Source organism: Branchiostoma lanceolatum, chromosome 12 (genome assembly GCF_035083965.1).
Source record: "Branchiostoma lanceolatum isolate klBraLanc5 chromosome 12, klBraLanc5.hap2, whole genome shotgun sequence".
Classification (NCBI taxonomy): domain Eukaryota; kingdom Metazoa; phylum Chordata; class Leptocardii; order Amphioxiformes; family Branchiostomatidae; genus Branchiostoma; species Branchiostoma lanceolatum.
This window is the reverse complement of record NC_089733.1, coordinates 11,055,438-11,078,166: the sequence shown is the minus strand read 5'-3', so window position 1 is coordinate 11,078,166 and position 22,729 is coordinate 11,055,438. Positions and strand designations below refer to the sequence as shown.

Genomic DNA, 22,729 nt, shown 5'->3' with positions numbered 1-22,729 from the left:
ATGAGCCTATTATACATTTTACAAATAAGTACAAGTTGTAGGCCAAGACCAGCTTTTTCAAAAGCACTTAAGTTAAGTGACGTAACTTCAAAATTGCTTTCCCCAATCTGCCTTTCTCTATTAAAACAGTACTCATTTCCCAAAATGACAATTTTTCTTATAGACTGAACAGCCCTTGAGTGACTTCCTCTGGCAGATTTTACTTCAAGTAAAGGGAAAAGACAATTCACACTTATAAACGTAGCCGAAACGCCAGCTTTTTTTAAAAGCTCTTGTTTTTAATGTGGTGGTCTTCGGGTACCCAGCAGACTTATGCAAGTTGATTTTCAGTCTAGTGAATTACAGAAGTATCAAAATATGGGGCTATTCCTCAGGCTAAGGAGTGATCGAATCCTATAGTAACCTTGTCGCATTAGCAACTGTTTTCTCAAAGAGTTTAATCCTCCAGTGTCTATAAAATCTATAACTCTGAAGTTGTCGTTTGGCACCCAATTCCCTATTGGTTACAGAGTTAGGCAGCAGGGAGAAGGTTAAGGTTCCTAAGATCTCTTCATCGTGACTAACCCCACATTGTTTTCTACAGAAATGGGAAGGTAGCGTCTGACTACAACAAGGGCAGAGCCAAGGATGACATTGTCGCTTTTATGAAATCGTAAGCAGATGACTTTCCACTCTATAATTTCGTTATTGTCACAAAAGTTTTGTAAATGTTGATTAGATATGTCACCCAACAATGTTTGTTTTGATTTTCTGCATCATTACATGCAGGCCAAATCAAATTGGACAGCTTCTGCACAAGAGATGGGAAAAAATATTGTATTTTGGAATAGTCCATTTTGCATTTGGTACAGGGCTATTATGGTAATTTTGCCTTTTTTCAAGAGTTCATTCTTGCATGAATTTGTCTCAGTTCTGTGTACAAGTTATAGCTTCCCTTCCAGGCCACAGGTTGCTCCCCCTAAGACAGAAGAGCCCCCTAGCAAGGAGGTGAAACCTGCAGCCAGCCAGGAGGACGGTTGGGAGACCGGTGACGTGCACCACCTGACAGCCGACTCCTTCAACACCTTCATGCAGCAGCACCACTCCGTCCTCGTCATGTTCTACGCTCCATGTGAGAACTTACTGCATGTTTCATAATACAAAAAAGAGCTATCTGCCACTAGAAAATTATGACCATAGCATGTCCAGAACACGAGATATCAAAACTATAAGTTCCACTGCAGTATCACAGCAACCCGCTAGGGGGCCCAAAATATAATCATTTTTAGGTCTCAAGAATACCTACCCATATACCAAGTATCAAGACAATCCATTCAGGCATTCTGGAGTTATCTTGTTCACACACAGACAGACAGACAGACACACTCATGAATGCTGTGCAAAACATAACCTTCTCGGTGAAGGTAATAAATCGAGCAACTGGATAATCTCACAAAGAGTCAGAAGTTTCAGATAGCATGTACTATTTTTCATTACTGTAGAATTGAAGAAGAGTCAGACATTTCAAAGTAAATGGTCAGCAAGAGGTCAAGAAGAAAACAGAGAGCTTGAGAGGAAAACTTGACTATATTCCATTCCCAAAACTGCATGCACCAAGGTACAGACTTTCCCCTCAGACATGTGTTTTCATATTGATCTTCCAGTAGCACTTTTGTTTTTAATCCAAGTACCAACAACTTGACTGGGTGTGGCCTTATCATTGGATGATAAACATTGAACTGCTTTTCAGGGTGTGGACACTGTAAAAAGATGAAGCCAGCCTACCTGGAGGCAGCAGAACAACTGAAGAAAGAAAAACCTGAGGCCAAACTGGCGGCTGTGGACGCCACACAACATGGAGATCTGGCTTCAAATTACGGAGTTAGGGGATACCCAACTCTGAAGTATTTCCAGTAAGTGCATCTTGATTTTCTGCATAAAAATTATGTACAGTCTATTCATTACATAGATTCGTCAAGTTTTTAAGACATTTGCAAGTAAACTTCTTTTAAGACATCCGTGTTAGCCTAAAACGTTAATGTTGCAGAAAAACAGGTATTTGTGTGTGGATGGTGTTCAGCACCAAGGACAGGTATATTTGCTTGTGTGGATGGTGTTCAGCACCAAGGACAGGTGCATTTGCTTGTGTATGGTGTTCAGCACCAAGGATAGGTATGTTTGCTTGTGTATGTGTGTGAATGAATGGTGTTCAGCATCAAAGACAGGTATATTTGCTTGTGTGTGGATGGTGTTCAGCTCGAAGGACAGGTGTGTTTGCTTGCTTGTGTGTGTGTGTGTGTGTGTGTGTGTGTGTGTGTGTGGATAGTGTTCAGCACCAAGGACAGGTATTTTGCTTGTGTGTGTTCGTGTGTGGATGGTTTTCAGCACCAAGGACAAGTGCATTTGCAAAAGAAAAGCATTGATTTAAGCGAAGAATGTTAACATGCACACTGTAGGCAGTATTTGTAAGATGTTTGTTTTGTTCCAGGGATGGAAAGGAGGCCTACAATTACAAGAAAGGAAGGACCACAGGCGATCTGGTTTCTTTCATGAAGGAGTGAGTACAGATCTACATTTTGTATACATTTGTACATCTACTTTCTTTTTGGGCCATAATCTTGCTTTCAAATTGTTGCTTAAGATTATGAAAGCTTTGGAAATCTTGGTACACTGTTGCTTGATTATAAATTTCTCCCCTCCCCTCCCCAGCCCTCAGGCCCCCCCTCCCCCACCCCCACCTGAACCCGAGTGGTCAGAAGTGCCAAGTGAAGTCAGCCACCTGACTGAGGAAACCTTCAGCAGCTTCATTAAGGAACACGACTCAGTACTCGTCATGTTCTACGCGCCATGTAAGTCAGAAACTCTTCTTTTATTTTTTACCTTCGCCAAGAAGGTTATGTCCGTGGTAGTGTTTGTGTGTGGTTGAAAAGCATAATTCAAAAAGCTATGGATGGATTGTCATGAAATTTTGCATGTGGTTAGGTCTTATCCTATTAAAGAAATGATCAGATTTTGGGCCCCCTGGCTCCTTTCCTCGGCACTGCAGCAGAACTTCCAGTTTTGATATCTCATGTTCTGGACAAGCTATGGCCATGATTTTTGAATGGTAAATAGCTCTTGTGCACTGGAGTAAGTGACATAAGTTTTGGGCACACTAGTTTTTTATTTCTTGAACTCCACAGACCGAAATCTCTCACTGGTAAATTGGATACATTGTGAGCATGAGTTTGTTTGTTTGTTTGTTTTATTGAGATCCCCATTGAGAGACACTATTCTACATGTACCTGGAGTCCACATAATAAATCTAATGAAATGTAGGTGACAAAAACTTATAAATACAATTGGTAAACGGAAAATTATACAAAATCAAATGTAGTGAACTTAAAAGGGAGCGGAAGAAGTCAGATGTCAACATGAAATAACAGAAACATAATCCAGGTATTTTATGCAATATGACAAGAAAGTAACCCAACAAATGCCCCCCTCCCCCTTGTCAGGGTGTGGCCACTGCAAGAAGATGAAGCCAGCTTACCAGGAGGCAGCAGAAACGCTGAAGACTGCCGGCCCCGGGGCAAAACTTGCAGCCGTGGACTGCACCAAATATGGAGCTCTGGCCAAAACATACCAAGTCAGGGGCTACCCAACCATCAAGTACTTCAGGTGGGCTATGGACAGTCTTTGAACCTATATCTGTACTTGTATTGATATAGTTCAATCAGCAGAACCACCCTTAAGTAAAGCACACCAGCTTTGTAGTTCATTAAAGCTAGTGAGGTCTTTTATTCCCCTTCTGTTTTTGGTCACAATGAGTTCCACGATAATTCTAGGAAAGCAGGAATTTTTGAATACCTTTGACATTTTGTAAAGGCTACACTTATTAATCTAGTCACTTTGTATTTCTTCTCTGAGTAATAAATGTGACAATTGTTAGCATGCACAGATTTTGTCTGACCTTGATTATGTTTTACAAGGTTCACTACTTTCTGGACCATTTTAAAGTTTTATCTTCAGAAAAGGGCTTATTGATTGAGTTTAGCAGAAAGCAGTTCCAAAGTTTGTTTCTTGTGTTTTTTTGAAGGGGTGGTGAGGAGATACAGAAGTACCAGGGAGCCAGGGATGCCGACAGCATCGTGCAGTTTATGACAAAGTGAGTTGGTTATTCACAGCACAAATCCTCACGGTGTTGATGTAAGATACGATTACTCTTTCGCTCCATCCCTCCGGATCTTCCATAGCTCTAGGAAGTTCTTCTAGTTCACAGCACACATCCTCAAAGAGTTGGAGTAAGACTGATAAAATATCTCATCATCTTGACTAGCTGGTTGCTATGGTGTTCTTGACTCTTTCTCTCCATCTCTCCCAATCCTACATGGGTCTAGGTAGGTTTTGCAGTTGATATAGGTAGCTTGTACTGGTAGCTTGTACAAAGTCTCCCTACCCTTACTTGACTGAACATCACGTTTAAACAGGAACAGGGAACATCAATATCTCAAGCCTGTATATAACTGCCTCTTGTCACGTGATAATTCACATCATCAGTCACGTGACAAGAACTCCAATAAGAGACCTGATTTTACGGGGTTCAAGAAGGGACATTTTTGCACGTAAACTTCTTTTAAGCAACCGTGTTAGCATAAAACTTTAATGTTGCATAAAGAGAGGTGTGTTTGCTGGTATGTTGATAGTGTTCAGCACCAAGGACAGGTATATTTGCTTCTGTGTGGGTAGTGTTCAGCACCAAGGGTAGGTATGTTTTTTCTTGACTGTGTGTGTGTGTGTGTGTGTGTGTGTGTGTGTGTGTGTGTGTGTGTGTGTGGTAAGTGTTCAGCACAAAGGACAGATGTGTGCACCTGTGTGTGCATGGTGTTCAGCACCAAGGACAGGTATTTTGCTTGTTTGTGTTTGTGTGGATGATGTTTAGCACCAAGGACTGGTATGTTTACCTGTGTGTGGATGGTGTTCAGCACCAAGGACAGGTATGTTTACCTGTGTGTGGATGGTGTTCAGCGCCAAGGACAGGTGTGTTTGCTTGTGTGTGTGTGTGTGTGTGTTTGTGTGTGTGTATAGTGTGTCTCAACAACTCCCAAAAAGTAACACTTTTATGTTGTGTACAAGCATTTAGAAAGTAAAGCATGTTGATTGTTCCCCCAGGCCCCCCACAGTAGCCCCCCCAGAGTGGACGGAGGGCCCCAGTGCTGTCGTCACCCCCATCAAAACTATCCCTGCTTTCGACAAATTCGTCCAAAGCCATGTAAGTAGACTCTTCTCAGACATCATACTTTGTATGTTATATGTATATGTATGTATTGTATTATTTTTCTGTACACAACATTTTTGCTTTGGTTTATAGTCTTATTCTAACGTATTGATACATTTTTGGTAAAAGTATCATCATATAATAACATTCTTCTGATTCCTTGTGTAACTGTAACACATAATAATGTATTTGAGCTTGTTAGTTCTTCAAGTTGTCATATTTGATATTGATACAATATCAATAGATATTTTTTAATGCCTTGTGTGGAACCAGGAAAAACGGGTTGTGAATGTGTCCGTGATCACCTTCAGATGTGTGAAGCACAAAAATAAAGTAGAGTTGAGAATATATGAAATTTACCAAAGTTTCTTTATGTCATACCATTTTGGATTGCAGTGAAAAGCTGCCAGCCCCGTATATAAGAGGAAGCTTTTGGCATCAAACCTCTGCATGTAAAAGAACAAGACACAGTTGCACGATTGTACATGTGTACATGTATCGAGAAGAGTAGTGGTAATCTGATGTGTTTGGCTTTTAACGTAAGCCATAGCAAAGCCACATCATGCTACTTGCAAAAGCTTTGCACTTCACCTCAATTGCAGATGACATAGGAAGAAGAAGAAGCTGACTTGTTATATTTATTTCCTGTAGGAGAATACACTGGTACTGTTCTATAAGAAAGAGTTACCAAAGTACACACAAGCAAAGGCACCCTTCATGAAGACAGCCTCTGCCTTTAGAGACGACAACAGTAAGGAGTTTGCTGCAGTGGACTGTGAGGCAGTCACAGGTTAGTCTTACCTTTATACCTTTATACCATCTTCAGTCGAGGAAGGCAGCGCCTGTTGTGGACTGATCTATTCGCTTCCGCCGTGTTCGTGCATTAGCTCCTTCCAATGTCGATCTAGTTGATTCTTGAACTGGTTAACTGTTTCACTGGAGACTACACTCTCTGGTAGGGAGTTCCAAGTGTTTATTGTCCTTGCACTAAATACATGTGCTCTTGTTCTTGATTTGGCCAAGGGTACTTTAAGCTTGAGGCTGTGCCCTCTTGTTACTGCGTTCCCTGCACTTTCAAAGAAAATCTCTGGCTGTATTCTCTCCCTCCCAGTAACAATCTTGAAGACTTGTATCATATCGCCCCTCTTTCGTCTGTACTGGAGAGACGGCAAGCGGAGCCTCTTTAACCTCTCACTGTATGGCAGGTCTCTCAGCCCTTGCACAAGCTTGGTTGCTCTGCGCTGTACTTTCTCCAGTCTCTCTTGATCTAGGGCAAAGTGAGGTCCCCAAATGCAGTTACCATACTCGAGGTGGGGTCGTACCATAGTTTTGAAGAGGATGGGGATTGTGAGTTCATTTAAGTTGTAGAAAGTTCTCTTAATAAGACCCAGCAGTTGATTACCCTTGTTGGCCGCCCTAGCAGCATGTGCATGAAAGGTAAGCTGGTTATCAATGGATACACCAAGGTCCTTCTCTTCTTCTGTCTCCTCAATGATCTGCCCCCCTAGGGTGTATGAGGCTCTTGGGTTCGTCCTTCCCAGGTGTAATACCTTGCATTTGCCTACGTTGAAGTGTAGCTGCCAGTCCTGTGACCATTCCCCCACTGTCTTGAGATCCTGTTGCAAGGTCTCTTGGCCACTGACATGTTTTACACTCTCATACAGTTTACTATCATCGGCGAAAATCCTGACTGCACTAGTGACTGACTCAGGCAGGTCATTTATGTAGATCACAAAGAGAATAGGACCGAGAACGCTCCCCTGTGGTATACCGCTCTTCACGTCTTGCCATGTTGAGAATTGTCCATTTACTACCACCCTTTGCTTCCTCTGGGCTAAAAAGTCCTTTATCCAGTCTCTCAAGCTACCCCTAACTCCGTACCGCTCTAGTTTGCGGAGGAGCCTTGCATGCGGGACTGTATCCAAGGCTTTGCGAAAGTCTAAGTAGATGACGTCAATGGGTTCCCCCTCCTGCAGTAACTTAGTCCACTCTTCCATTACTACAAGTAACTGTGTCATGCATGACCTGCCAGGGACGAAACCATGCTGGGCATCGGTGAAGTATTCGTTCTGTAGCATGTGCTCTACCAGCTTGTCTCTAATGATTGATTCCATAGTCTTCCCTAGTCTTCCCAACTACCGACGTTAGACTCACTGGTCTATAATTGCCCGGCGATGTTTTGTTTCCCTTCTTAAAAATGGGTGTTACGTGTGCCTGCTTCCACTCCTCCGGCAGTTTGGTCTCTTCTAGTGACTTCACAAACGAAGTAGATAAAGGTGCAGCTAGGTGATGTGTCTTGATATCCAACTTTTGATGTTTTCTTGTTCATCTCTTGTAATCGAGTCCAATAGGAGCTCAGGATTTTCCTGTCACCATGGAAACCAATCGCCACAGCTTCCAACACCATGGCAAGAGACAATTCTCAGTTTGACAGTAATTGATCACTGTTTGCACATATATTTCTACAAGTATTTGCATACAGTGTAAATCAACAGTTCCCAATTCTCCTGACTAAGAGGTGCTGACCTTCAAACTGCTGAAAACATGATTTAGTCAGGCTACAGAACAATAGACAATTACACAATACAAAAGTTACTCAAGCAAATGGATAACTTTTGTAAACGGTCAGACATTTCAGACAGCATCTGCTATCTTTCATCAGTGACACATAATTTTATACATTTCTGTAACTAGAAAAAGAAATGGTGCCAAAACAAAACCATAACACCAAGCTCATATATAATTGTGTATCTTACGTGAAAAGACAATTATGATTAAGCAACTGGATAAAATTTTGAATCTTATTGTGTATCTTAGTAATTGGATGTCTAACCTTCATTGATGTATCAATTGACAATTACTAACAACTAATACAATTTTTTTCATTCTTTTTCAGACCTGTGTATGCGCGTTGGGATCATCCCAGAGTCACTCCCCACCATCAAGTTCTACGTAAACGGCAAATTCTCCACGAACTACAAAGATCCGGTCACAAACGTCGACCTTTACAACTTCATGAATGCGGCGGGCTCCGTGCCAGTAAAAACAGACAACAGGGAAGAATTATAACAGTAGCTATCTTCATAGGCGGGAGAATTGTGTATGTAGTAAGGCAGCAAATTCCCTATTTAGCAAACCCTGTGATTGCCTTTGTCAGGCTGATTTAGGTCATTTGAGATAAAAAAAGACTCAAAAGAAAAGTTATAACCTTTACAGCAGCTATCTTCATAGGCGGGAGTATAAGCGAGATCACGGTTTGAACTGAGCATGCAAGAGGTCAGAGGTTAAGGCCCCTAACTTGTAAACAGCTGTTCTTTTCAAGACATGTTTTGTTTATGTCTTAGAGGCCTTCAACTTTGTACATGTACTACCTAAAATGGATCACACTGTACATGTGCATTTCGAACGGTGAACAAGCTTATTGTAGGTAGCAAATTTGCTATTGAGCAAACTCTCTGAACAGCTTTTCCTTCAAATATTTAGCTATGAAACGGTTTACTAGCAGGAAATTATGCAGATTGCCTTTTGTTGCACACAGGATACAAAGTTGGATTGTAGTATTGGGTACTGTACAATCTATTAAGTAATATCATTAGTTAAATGGATAGACACTTGGTTTATAAACATTATGATTCTGTTAACAAGCAAAGTGGCCATTAGTTTGTTGAAGAGCGGAAAAAGAATTCTTCGAAAACCGTTGCAATATGATAATTTTGCAGCCAAGCATGCTAGGTAAGTAGAAAAAATCAAAAACAGATTTAACTTTGGGGGATGTCAAGTGAATCAAGTGTAACAGATAAATGCCATTGAAAGCTGTTTAATATGCGCATTTGTAATGAGGAGCAGCTCTGTTGAGTCTTTTTGTACCAAATCGTAGGTAAACCAGCCATCAGGAATGGTCTGATGGAAAACGTGTGCTGTCAGAACGCGCCTTGAACTTCAAATCACGCCTCCCTAGATTTCTAACCATTTCTAGCCAAATCTATATATTTGTAGATAGTATGAATGGGTGTGGCTGGATGAAAATGAATTCTAACACGGATTTTTATGCTGACATATTAACTGTATACAGTTGGATATATGATGACGTGGATGATGTAATATTGCTGACAGAAAAAGCAAAGTTCGTTTTTGAAATTGTACACTTTGCATACATGTAATTCTAAGAAGTCAAACCTGCTAAGAGTCACTGCTCAATGACTTGAAGAAATGGTTCACAGTAGACAGGTGACCACTATATACAAGACTATTGATTCTTGGGTTAAAGGGAAAATTAAGCTAAGGAAACACCAAAAAGTCATAAAATTAGAAATGGTCTCTTTTATAGGTTTGACTGTAACGTTACATCCTATGTCCTTATGACACATTCAGTATATTGCTCTGGGGTGGTAAAATCTAGATAGGATAGATGGAACTTACAATGTTATTGATTATAACTAATGTTTAGCTAACTGATCTCTGTGTCTTATTAAGTCTGTTAGTTTTCATTCTCTTTAAGTTCTTAGTCAAACGTCAAAATAGCTGTTTTCTGCAAATATTTCAAAAATCCTTTACTGTCTTGCATGGTTATGTTAATAACTTCTCAGCTTCTGCGCCACATTATCACATGATGAAACAATCAATCAAGCAAACTTTATATGTTTTGATTATACAACTTAGTGTGCTGAAGACAATTCTTTAGGTTGTAAAAATTGTGTCTGTTTTGCTGATGTTGCAGATGCAGTAGCACACTGACTTCATCTTTTCTTATAGAAAAAGATTAAAAGAAAAATATTACTTTATGGAGTTATTTCATGCGCTAGCTAGTGGCATTTGATTCTTGTGAATCATGATTATTGGTAATCTGTTGATTATTGTGATGACGATTTATGATTATCTATGCATGGATTATGATGATGTAGAAGGTACTACAGTCTAGTAATTTTTTTGTTATATTACAAAAGATATTACATGTGGTTAGTAGAAATTAGCTCTCAGCATTTGTAATCGTATTCTTACTTGTGATAATTTGGTGCAATGTAAGTTAGTTAAGGATGAAAAAGATGATATTGTAGATTCCTGAATGTGACTATGATTAGGGTTAAGGTGCATATGAAGATATGATTAACATATATGGTGTAAATATATGAACATGACCCATAATATTAGGTAAAGACTTTCTGCTTAGGGGTTATCTTTGTCAAGCTTCAATTTGCTACCACAGAAAATCTTAGACGTTTTTTTTCTTCTTCTTTTTTTAGACTATAGAACTGTTACATTCCATTCTTCTGTATTGCACATTCTATTGGTGGATTATCTTCATATATTAATCTCCAAACAGATGTAAGGATCTGGCTCATTCTCTGTTTTGCCCTTTTTTGCAACATTTACTCTTTTATAGCACTGCACTTTTTAAGGTGGAGGCAAACTGTTAAAAAGCACATAAACTGTCCTAAAAAAGAGTATTTAGTGTATGAAAATGAGCCTAGTCCTTACATCTGCTTGGAGATTATTCCCAGATAGTGAGAAGACAGTGACAGTGGGAAATGAAAAATTGTTTGCTTTCCTAAAACTCTATTTTCAAAGGGGATACGGAGTGTGTTGCTGTGAAATGACACAAGTGGAAATCAGTGCAGGAGATAACTACAAGATTGTTATGCAGAATCTTGAAGAGAAACTAACCAATTGTGTCTCAGCCATCGCTGTTCGGTGTACAGGTTTTGCGGATACTTTTGATATCAGTGACTGTTCATCTCTTGAAGCAAACTGGCAATAAACAGGACATTTTGTCTTGACTGCCGTCTCTTTTGTGATTTCATATATAAGAGGGTGGTTTGTTTGTTCACATAAGGATATGCCGACTCGATTATATGGATGACATCCGTGCGCGCCTTAGTTTACGTATTTAGACATACTAAAACAGCCTTGCAAAAACCCTGAGCAAAGTTTTCCAAATTTGAAAAAAAAAGAAGAATGTTCTGACTACATTGTAAGTTCAGTCATTGAGTGTGTGTGTGTGTGTGTGTACGTGTGTGAGAGAATATGTATGTGTTTGCATTTGAGATCAACTGAAAGCTTGCAGGTCGTGGCCAGAACTTTATTTGCAGTAGTGGACTTTTCATCGTCAGGTACATTACCATATTAATGAAAACTAAGCACACAGGTAGGAAAAAGTCAGCATTGCTATTGATGAAGGGAAGATTCGAGCCTTCAGGATAAAAGAAAAACAGTTTGAAATTTTCCTCCAGATGCTACCTAAAAAAGATGGGTTTCTTTTGCGTCATGTATGGAAGACTGGGCCGTGACTTAAAAGCTTGAAGTATGGCCCTGTGTAACCCGCCAGAACCAACTCAAATTGAGGTGACTTCACGGAAAACCAACATGGCATTTAGGTGTATTATCATAATTTACCCAAATGGCTATGTTTGCTCTAGATTAAGTGATATATCGGAGCAAGGCAACAACAGGCATGATTGTTATACGTAACAAATTATATGTATTCTTCATTTCAAAGATGTACAAATATATATATATAAATTAACCCGGATATCGGGGAGGAATCAAACGTACCTTTTCAAACGTTGTTGGACCACTAATGAAAATTCTACAGAGCTACTCTGGGCTTCAGGCAAGATAATGTCGAGTTATGTCGTTCCTTGCTTGGAACGACAGCCTCCCCGTTGTGGGAGAAGATGCCATCCCACTTGGGATGGCATGTGCGAGCCTGGGACGGCTGAGCTGAGCTGTCCTATGGCTTAGGAGATCACTAGTTCTCTGTCTGGGAACTTAGTGTCTCAAAAAACTAGGGTCCTCCGTGGTGACCCTTAGGGCCGGTCTGGCCACGCCAGGCTGTGTCGCAAGACGTCACGTGACACGATGTCGCATTATGTCGCATTATGTCGCATTATGTCGCATTATGTCAGAATTACACTGGAAAAATACAAATATTGTAAAATTTCGTCGTTATAAGTTTAATTTCCCACAATTTCCCAGACTCTTCTTGCCCTCCCCTCAATGCAAGGTTTAATACTGACTGAAATTCTAATTTTTTATTGCAAACCCGTGTTTGGTTTCCCCAGCCCCACCTACACCCCCGGAAATCTTTACACTACCTTAAGAGCAAGCATCTTTCGTTCGTGGTTTGGACACCAAAAAGGCCATTTGGGTAAATTATGTTCATGAACACCTGTAACACAGGTGAGTGTAATTAATCTGAATGCAATAATTGACTTATTGAGAAACCATGAATACTGGTCAGGACATCTATCAGTCAATTTGATCGTAGGCAAAATCCGGAGGCCCAGTAGCTGACGTGAGGATACAAAAATACATATAAGCAAAAACAAAGAAACATTTCAAAGAAAAGTATTCTTTATTCAATACTGTAGACATAACCAAGAAAAGTAATAGAAACACATCTACCGAATCTCATTCTGGCATAAATGCTACTGCCAGAAATCTGACAAAGGAACAACGTCCAAAGTGTACATTGAAACGAACTCTCTCGTGCTTATATGCATTCACACCATCACTACAGATATAAAAACAGACCTTATTTCAGTTAACATTAAATATTTGGTTATTTGTAACGCTTCTAGACCTCAACATTCAAAAGTTTACTGAATACACACAAGTTGATTACAGATGCATGCAAAGCATGGCCACCTTGCGAGGTTTCTAACAATAACAGCAGAACGGATAACTAATAAGATACAAAATATATTTGTAACACATCATTCTCTCACTGACTTATGGTTATCCTTTAGATATGCAGATATGCACATGATTTACTTAAGAAAGTTTACAGTCAACACTATGATTCATGCCAATTTAAGATACACTTGTTCCACAGGATGTATATTTCACTTGTGGTCCAGACACAAAATAGACCATTTGGGTAAATTATGTTGATGAGCTTCTGTAACACAGGTGATCGTCGTTAAGGTTGAGTATATCTATTATTATTCTGGTAAATTATGAAGATTTTACAGTACTTCTTTACAGAATTTTTTTTCCAAAGCACTCATATTCAAGTTTCCATATGAAATATTGAGATATATTTATACCGTATGAAGCTCATGGAAATTCATCTTATGGTTTTTTAATACGGTATTTCTATGTTTTTATATCTGTAAAATGGACTCCGATGAGCTTCTGCACTGGTCCGCGCAGCAGGAGGAAGGTGTCGGCTCTGTGATTCTTCGAACTTCTGCAACGGTCCCCCCAGCAGAGGGAAGATGCCGGCTCTGGCCGTGGGTTCACCCAGACAAGCTCCGCGACCAGCACTGCAGAAACTGGGGAAAGGAACTATAACTGACCTTACCATAGTTTTATACATCATTTACTACTGACATTAGACAATAATTAAACATTAAACATCCGTGACACCTTCACGACCAGATGATGATGATAGAACAACAACAACAACAACAGTAGGAGATCTCCTCTCCCCTGCTTCATGATATATTTACGAAACGAGCCAGTAACTGTTCTGGTATTAAAAAGGCGCCACACATCATTGAAACGTAAAGTCGGACAACCACAAATCCTTCTGAACATACAAAATAAGACATCCACAACAACTGACATTGCATTAGCATTGCATAACTCTCGATGTATCGACATAACCGGAACAGCAAGATACATACCTGTATACCTGGTCCTCTAAACTTGCACCAAAAAGCCGCGGAATCGAGAAGTGCACAGGTAACACACGTCTGCGGACTCACCTGGGCTTTACGTCAACAAACCTGAACTTTCTGACCTTTAACCTTAAGTTCACTATGGTACCTTATACACACATAACGTCGCGGTATGTTTGACGTGCTGTCAAACACGTTTGCAGATGACTCTCATTTATTATGAAAGCTCAAGCTAACTCTAAAATTCTTCTCTTTGACTTTTTGCTAACGTTCTGTCTCTTGTGTACTAACCTACATTCTCCTCCGATCTTGAACACAGCTACATCTATCTATATTCGTAAACTCAACGGGCCACATCTGAACTTAAAACGGTGTTAATAAAGCGCCGCCCAGTGACAGGTGCAGGTACTGCAGCCGCTACACCTGACTGTGACACGACCATGCTGAAGCGCCGCCTAGTGAAGGGTGAAGGTACCGCAGCTCAGCAGTGCCCAGATGAGATAATTAGAACAGCATCAGCTAGAACCCAGGAGAAGGTGTGCAGTCTGGTGATTCAAGGTTTTATTGCATCAAAGTTTTAACTTTCATTTTCCTAAAACCTAATTACGTCAGACAGACACGTAGTTTTGGACGGGTCTCCTGACGCTTAATGTGAAACACTACAAGTGAAACCAACTCAATTCAGTTCTCATCTATCCTTAGTCTAACTATTGTAACATCGGGGCACCACCGAAGATCAAGCAAACAGTTGTCTCCATCCTTCTCGATTTTCTGGTTTTATTAATGTTTCACTTTGTGTCATGCCTGTCCATTATCTGATATCATCCTCACATCTATTCCGTTACCTCTTCCTTCCTCCCTGAACGGTTCCTTGTATTATAGTTTTAGCTGGTCCCAATGTAATCCATAGTCATAGATAATGTGTCACTGTCAGTTTTTAGTGTTTCTTAACTCAATGCAATGATAGCAGTTTTGGTCTAGCCTCCTGTACGTCTGGACTGTTATTAGCCTGCATTTACACAATCTCTAGCTGAGTGGGGGCGGTAATTGTCGGGCCGGCCGCTAGGAGCGCAATTTAGACAGGCAAGTCTGTGATCATTACCTTCGCCGAGAAGGTTATATTTTGGGTAGCGTTTGATTGTGTGCATGTAAATGACCAGCATAACTCAAGAAGACTTTGGACAACTTCTGTCATTTGGTAGAAAAGATGATCAACTGGTATGATCTAGAATCGATGAGAAACACTCATGATACGTCAGTCAAAATCATTTGGCAAAGGTATGAGGTCATGACTCTAGTTGTAAAATGTTCCTGACTACATAGATTTCATGATGAAGGCAACTCTCTTTTTTGGCCCAACTTTTATTTTTTCCCATTCTACATTGTAGTTCTAGTTCATAGTCTGCAAACTCCCTACTAATTTTGTGCAGTAGGTACAAGCTATATATATATATATAAGACCAGACTGACATACAAGCATTATGTCAATGACAAAAGCGCACAATGTTTATTTCACATCATGTACATACATACATACATACATACAGCCTTTTGCCTTACAAAAATACTACACAAAATTCTAGGCTATGTCAATTTCCAAGCAGATGTTGGGGTGTAAGATCATGCCATAAACTGACTGATGGACTTCTGTGCTATAGTGAGTACATGTAACTGTCAGAAAAGCCAGGCAGTCAGAAAACATTATGACCTAACATCCCAACTTCTGCTTGGAGAATATAGGCTACATGTACAATTGCATGTTATAACAGCACTATAACATAAGTTGTAGTGGGATGATTGTAAACTTTAAGGATTTTTAGTACATTGTCAACGTCTCCAAGCAGTTGTGGCAAAAGAAAATCCCAACATCATGAGGCAGAAAATCTTAACAAAATACTATTGACATCTGCTTTGAGATTACACAATTCCATCACAACATGTACATAGAAAAGTTTCAACAGAAACTCTGTGGTGAGACCAGAAAGTCAACTATGCAACAGAAACTGCATAGAGAGACCGCAAGAAAGGTTATGCAAGAGAAGTAAACTGCATAGTAAAAGATCAAAAACAAAGATTGTAACTTACAGGTTTTTTTTCTTCCTTTTTTTGCAAGCATCTGAATATGTAACTACTGGTAACATTGTAACTCAGGTGTTTGTTGCAACATTCCATATGTGTAACAAACTGTGACAGCTTTTCAACACACAGCCTACTTGAATTATCTACAAGATTTGCATGTAACAAAACTGCATTGCAACAACAAGGAAAGGCTCTGCCCTTGAGCCATTGCCAAAAACAGCATCATCAGATGCAAAAGCCAATGCTAATTTTTCTACAGTGATCGCCATTTGACAGAACCTTGTTGCTAAAGGATGGCCGAAAACAATAGCCTTTCTGTCAACTGGTGACACAATTGACATGTCTAATATGAAAAATAAGCCAAGAGGTTATGACTATAAGCATAGATTTGCTCAGATGACACAAAACAAAATCTGGTGCTGGGAAAATATTCCAAATGGACCACACCAAAGACTGACATCTTGAAAAGTGCAGCGAAAGGACAGTATTCTTAAATTAGCTTATCTCCAAGCAGAAGTAGGATCTACGTCAGTGTTTTACAGTTATGTTTATGAGACTTTTACGTGGCACGACTCTTTCTAGAGATCATCATCAGCTATTACTCTATCTACCATTGAGGAAAACACTAGAAAATATGTATTACACTACTAAAGTAAACATGCATAAAACACAGACTTATAGCAGGACATTTTCTACAATGTTTCGAGACTTAGTGCAGTACGGACTTTACTTGCTGTAGCTCCTAAATTGTTGTGAAATTTCTGTTTGTAGTATCTATCCTTAATATTGCATCTATTTCACTGTCGGGAACATTGTCAAGTACACACACACACCACCACCAAATTTATAACATTTAGTAAACACCATAAGAATACACATTTTCTTACATCTTCATTTTTCTATATTTTGAACAAATGCCATGAGTTTGACAATTATGATACTAAAACATCCTTTTTCTTGGCAGTAAACAAATGTTTAATGTGCTTTATTTTTAATAAGAAGGAAACAAATTTCAGAAAAAAGTAATTTCTGTCATCATTGTTTGGCAGCATACATTTGATCAATGTTGTAAGTCGCGGTAGGGATCACCCTATTGGGGTAGCAATAAATATTTTTTCAAACATTAATGGGGACACTCGGGGGTTTTGAATGGGTAAAAATGCGATAATTTCATTCTATGACTTGTATTTAAAGATAAACACTGAATTCGATATGTTAGATAAATACAGCTATTCGACCTAATAGTATGCCAATCTGGAATACGTTACATTTTAGTCTGCGCTAAAACAAGACACAGGTAAACCAAAGAAGTTTTATTCAAATTCCTTGGTCTAATGTCAAACTTCCGAAAAACTTTCCATTGCCGAAATGTTATTTTCATGAAGTTTTTGTAACGTCTTTCACTCAGTTTACTAGCATAACTTAAGTACTATGGAGTAGAGACTGTGTGTTGTTATTTCGTTGTTTAATCTACATTTGTGTAGCAGAAGGCTCAATAATACAATTTACATTTAATCTAAAGAATGAAAAACGTTTGAAAGTAATTTGCATAAGTTGTATTCACTCAATGTAGTTTAAGTCAGTATTAAACATAACATAGCTTCATGTATTGCATATCTTACTCAGATTAACACAACTTACATAATAATTAATGCTCTCACAACTGAAAAGAAATTAAAGCCATGTCAACTCAACTACATGTACTATAACACCCATTGTACTTTGTAACCTCATGCTTGTAACAATATAGCATAGTATGGCCACACCAGTTTATTTACTTGATTCTCGGACATTTTAGAGGAGCAATTCCACAAGATGACAAAACAAAAATTAAGGGCTGGGATGAAAACTTAACATTCACTCCCTGAAACTTTATCAACCAAGGTACAGACTTTCCCCTCAGACTGTTTTCATTTTGATCTTGTGCAGAAAAATATATATTCTTAAATTCGAGAACCAACAAAATAGATTGTTGCAACCTAAAATAAAATAAAAATTCAGACTTTTTACATGCAGGTTACTCTTTATTTGGAGGTCTTGAATATTCTTAGTTGTGAGTAAAATATCTAATTCCTGCCTTTTTCAAACATAAAAAGATTTTACTGACAGTGCAACATCTTGCAGCCTCGAAAACCTGTAGAAATTTGTCGAACATCTTTGCACTGCAAGAAACACATTAATCTTATACAATATAAAGGTGAGAGTAGCTTCCTTAGTTTGGTTTGTCATTGGAAAATAGTATTCTTCTTTATTCAATACGTAATACAAAATAAATGAAGCAACTGGATAAATTCTCTGAAGAGACAGAATTTCAGATATAGCTTCACCAGTGTAACTGAGGTCTGAAAAGAAGTCGAACTCGAGTATTCAGATTTCTCCTTTATATACAAATTCCACCTTTTTAACAAAGATTATGGATGATATCTAAAACGTCTGATTCTTTGGAGCATCTATCCAGTTGCTTCATTTATTTTTTGATCTCCCTGGATGTCTAACCTTCATCGACATTCTTTATTTCACTATTTTCCATGTATCTAGTTCCAACAACGTTCTTGAGAAGTCCGTGCAACAATTGCAGTAGATTCAAACAGTGCTCACATACATCACAAGCCATGCTTGGTGCCAAAACATTGTTTATGTCAACAAAGTCCATGTTTCAACAAATACAAATGAATTTTCCCACTCCCAAAATTATACTTCATTTCGATATATGTCCACCACAGTTCAAAACATTTCTTCACATTATAAGAAACGATGATACAAAAACCTTGGAAGCCTCTAATCTTTTCATTTGGACTAAGTCTTTTCAGATACAAGAAAAGAACAAATTCTTAAGACTTAAATGAACAGAAAGTAATAATAAACCTCCAGGAATACAAATTTACGTACTCTTTCAATGCAGCAGCTATATCTTAACACATTCAATGTTAAATATCTATCTTACAGTAGTATGATGTAATGAAAATACACTACGTGGGTATAAACATACTCTCCGTCGTCTCACTATACTAGAATTTCTACATTTTCATCGTCTTTGCGTGCCTCCGCCAAAGCAGAGTGATTTGCATCTCTCTCTACTACTGAGCCTCTAGAGTTATCTGCCAATTCCATTCTTTCGTCTTCCGCGTGCTGAAATTCCGACTGCTCTTCCATGGGAGATTCCTCGGACTTTGACTCTTCTTCTTCCGTTTCTTCTTCTTCGTCTTCCATCAGTTTTCTCGCGAGCTGCACGGCGTAGAACTCGTTGTAGTGTTGTTTTCTCTTCTCCTCAAAGTCGTCTTTCTTAGCTGAATGGAAAGAAACAGAAAACTTCAGAAATGTTCGTTATGAAGAAAAACAAGGCAATCAGAGATGGCAGACTTCACCCCTTCATGTAAGAAACAAAGACCATCAGGTTCCTTATTTTGCAAATTCACTTATTTGTGAGTAAACACACTTTCATTTCATTTCATTTTATTTACCCAGGGTCAACATGTTGGATCAGAAACTTATAATTTCACAAATACCATCTTCAAAGCAGTGCATTTTGATAACAAATTTCTCTAGGTGTTTAAACACATATATTTTGCAAATGCCTTTCTATCCACTGAATCACACAATCACCATATTTATTCGTCCAAATGACAGTTACTCATTGACAAACAACTGGATGAGATCTGGAAACAGACGTTTAAGGCAGCATCCACTGTCTTTGTCAGTCAGCAACAGACGTTTCGGACAGCATCCACTGTCTTTTGTTGGTCACTGTCGGAAGACAGCGGATGCTGTCTGAAACGCATGTTTCCAAATTTGATCCAGTTGTTTGAATAACTTTCATTTGGTGAATAATTTATTAAGACGGCGATTCTTTCAGACAGCATCCACTATCTTTTTTCAGTCACTGATGAAAGACAGCAGATGCTGTCTGAAACTTCTGAATCTGTTTCCAAATCTTAGCCAGGTGCGTGAGTAACTCTCATTTGGCGTATCTTGTTACCTGGATGTCGAACCTTCATCAACACAATTATTGCATAGATCTTTGACTCCAGGTAAAATAGCTGAGAAGATTTCTGACATTTCTGGCATCCAATTTTAAGTGACTTTTTGCAATATCCAATACCCATTTCAATCTATATTTTTAATATTAGAAAGAAACAAGAAGAAACCGAACCTATGCATTAGTCAGAGTAGTTCGTACTAGAAGTCCTGTCAGTGTCATTATATTTACTTTATTACGTCTTTTATATCTGTATGCCTGTACTTTGCCCTATAGGACATGAATGTACAATAAACTGGTTATCGATATCAATATCTGGCAAAAATCTGACGGGGAAGTTTTTCGGACCTTTGTCTTCTTCGGTAAGGTTTTCCTCCTCCTCTTCACTCTCCTCTTCTTCTTCTGCCTCTTCCAGTCTGGCCACCACTTTAGGCTTCTTTCCTTCCATCATTCTGGGTAAAAAAATGAAGGAAAAAAGTCAGTGAGTAGTTTCATTGGATTGATAAGTCTTTTAAAGGTTATGTTCTTTCTACAGAACCTAAAGTTCTTGGTTGTGTAGCTATATGTATAGAGAGAACCTATTTACCTTTCAAATCTAATTCTTTGCGTTGAAATTGCAGTTGAAATCCTTTTTCATAATGAAGTCTAGAAACACAAACTTTCAAGCTAATGCCACTGTTTTCTTGTTTGTTTGTTTGTTTGTTTTGTTTGTTCTATTTACAAGTAGATCTAGATTAGTGATACAATATTCACTATTCTTCCTGGACTCCAGCAAAATAAAATAAAATGAATGTAATTATATTAGCATGGAAGCTCATCTGTGTTAACGTTGGTACATTCCATGATAATGTTTGATACTTTACTTCAACACAAGAAAATATGATCACCTCGAATTTTCAGTCGCTCATGCGTCAATCTTCTTTAGGAGCGATTCAATTCCTCTGATCACATATTTGAGCACATTTGCTTGTATTGAAGCAAAGTATCAAACTCTATCATAAAATATAATCATAATAATAATATATACAAATGATGCAACAGAAGTACTGTATATAGCAGAAAACTTAGATAAGGTGAACTCAAAATTATAAAAGAGGTCATCATCCATTCTGCAAGGCCCCCTATATGTCTCCTGTACATACTTCTGAGTGAGTGCATCAGGGTCCAAATCAGGCCCATCCTCTTCATCCATGTAGTTGTAGGGGGTCTTGGGCTCTTCAACCTTCATGTGTCCATAGTCCTTGTCAGGCGGGTGATATGTCGCCAGGATGTTCATCTCATCCCATTTGATGTTACCCTCACTGTAGCAAATGCAGGGCGACAAGAGCATAATGTTACCCTCACTGTAGCAAATGCAGGGCGACAAGAGCATAATGTTACCCTCAATGTAGCAGATACAAGGTGACAAGAACATATAACCCTCAATGTAGCAAATACAAGGTGACAACAACATAATGTTACCATCATGATTGCTGAAGCAAATACAAGTTAACACTCTTTGAATATACCAAATATAAGGTGACAACATAATGTGGCACTCATCACTGTAGCAAATACATTTACAGGGTGACAACAACATAATGTTACCCTCAATATAGCAAATAGAAGGTGACAACAACATAATGTTGGTTGAATTTGAATGCACACGATTGTATACCCTATGATAATTTGGTAATTACGAAATGTGTAATTATTAGAGTAAAATCACTAGTTATTCTCACGTCTCTCGCTGTTTTGGGATATAAAGCGGAGGGGGCCTTCGACGTCGTAGACTTTTTTTTAAAAACAGAACACAAACACAGAGCAAAGAAACAGACATCAGTTACAAACACAGAAAGGAGAAATATGAACATAGATGAAAACATCGTAGCATTTATTAATTTACTTTGATGTGCAAAGGTTAGGTGAGACAGGTCGTTCAGTGTAACATAACCAGCTGCTGCCGCGCTGTGTGCCTGCAAAGCTGATGTGTAATGCCGAAGGGCGGTCATACCGTGTGTGTGTGTGTGCATATACACAGTCATGTATGTACATTTTGTATGTGCATGTGTGTGTGTGTGTGTGTGTGTATGCAAGTGTGTGTGTGTGTGTATGCATGTGTGTGTGTGTATGTGACTAGAAATTCCTGCATGCATGCATGCGTGTGAGTGTGTGTGTGTGTGTGTGTGCGTGCAAATGCAGTTATCACAGCGACTGTACATTTCAAGGTCCTTGGACTTTGATCAAGTAATTCTTACTTTCATCACCTTTCAACTTTTCTGCAAAATTCCTTTTATAACCTCAATTCCATCCTTCCAACAAACTCTTAACGCCCCCCTCCTTCCAATCCTCAGACATTAAGGGCACAAGACGTTGCACAAATCAGAAGTGATTACACAGAGCCCCCCCATTAATCCCTGCACAACCAGACAGACACAACCTGCTGCTTGGAATACTAATGACATCCTTGTGAGGCCTGGGGGACAGCGGCTTGATTACAATCTGCCCTCTACAAGTATGCCTGCGCCAATCTGTTCCCTCCTTTCTAAAGCATCTCTTGGCCACACCATCTCAGTTTGTTGGTTCACGGATTCAAAAAAATAATGCAAATATCATCATGAAAACAAAGTCTGTATAGTCTCTGGGAGTGAATATTCAATGTAGTCAGGGTCAAAGGGTCAACTTTTTCTACGTATACCTGAGCTCCATTCAAATCTCCCTTGTCCAATAGTTACATGACTTTGTCATTGAGTACTCTAAAATTTCTGGGTACAAAGAAAATAAGTTGGTATGGCCTAAAGTAGAACTGAAACACATTCAACATCAATAATTGTATTG

General features: G+C 38.9%; 2 protein-coding genes and 1 long non-coding RNA gene across 7 annotated transcripts in view; 1 reads left to right on the top strand and 2 right to left on the bottom strand.

Moving 5' to 3' along the window:
* LOC136445517 (uncharacterized) overlaps nucleotides 1-11,010 on the top strand; it is a 37,235-nt gene extending 26,225 nt beyond the window's left edge. For 3 of the 4 annotated variants that reach the window (XM_066443549.1, XM_066443550.1, XM_066443548.1), the window contains 10 exons: nucleotides 584-652; nucleotides 942-1,111; nucleotides 1,730-1,892; nucleotides 2,468-2,536; nucleotides 2,689-2,828; nucleotides 3,477-3,639; nucleotides 4,058-4,126; nucleotides 5,131-5,230; nucleotides 5,888-6,026; nucleotides 8,133-11,010. In XM_066443549.1, coding sequence (XP_066299646.1) covers nucleotides 584-652; nucleotides 942-1,111; nucleotides 1,730-1,892; nucleotides 2,468-2,536; nucleotides 2,689-2,828; nucleotides 3,477-3,639; nucleotides 4,058-4,126; nucleotides 5,131-5,230; nucleotides 5,888-6,026; nucleotides 8,133-8,305 — 1,255 coding nt within the window. In that variant the 3' untranslated portion in view covers nucleotides 8,306-11,010. The remainder of the gene's footprint in view (nucleotides 1-583; nucleotides 653-941; nucleotides 1,112-1,729; nucleotides 1,893-2,467; nucleotides 2,537-2,688; nucleotides 2,829-3,476; nucleotides 3,640-4,057; nucleotides 4,127-5,130; nucleotides 5,231-5,887; nucleotides 6,027-8,132) is intronic. The other variant, XM_066443551.1, reaches the window with a different exon arrangement.
* A 1,558-nt stretch (nucleotides 11,011-12,568) lies between these two features.
* Nucleotides 12,569-15,137, bottom strand: LOC136445550 (uncharacterized). The gene is made up of 2 exons (XR_010757416.1): nucleotides 13,864-15,137; nucleotides 12,569-13,509 (listed from the first exon to the last, which is right to left on the bottom strand). It is a non-coding gene; the product is annotated as an uncharacterized lncRNA (long non-coding RNA).
* Nucleotides 15,138-15,336: 199 nt separating this feature from the next.
* LOC136445546 (protein phosphatase inhibitor 2-like) overlaps nucleotides 15,337-22,729 on the bottom strand; it is a 28,745-nt gene continuing 21,352 nt past the window's right edge. The window contains exons 2-5 of one of the 2 annotated variants that reach the window (XM_066443604.1): nucleotides 21,634-21,684; nucleotides 21,055-21,213; nucleotides 20,261-20,364; nucleotides 15,337-19,223 (exon numbers count right to left, since the gene is read on the bottom strand). In XM_066443604.1, the coding sequence (XP_066299701.1) occupies nucleotides 18,940-19,223; nucleotides 20,261-20,364; nucleotides 21,055-21,213; nucleotides 21,634-21,684 (598 nt within the window). In that variant the 3' untranslated portion in view covers nucleotides 15,337-18,939. The remainder of the gene's footprint in view (nucleotides 19,224-20,260; nucleotides 20,365-21,054; nucleotides 21,214-21,633; nucleotides 21,685-22,729) is intronic. The other variant, XM_066443605.1, reaches the window with a different exon arrangement.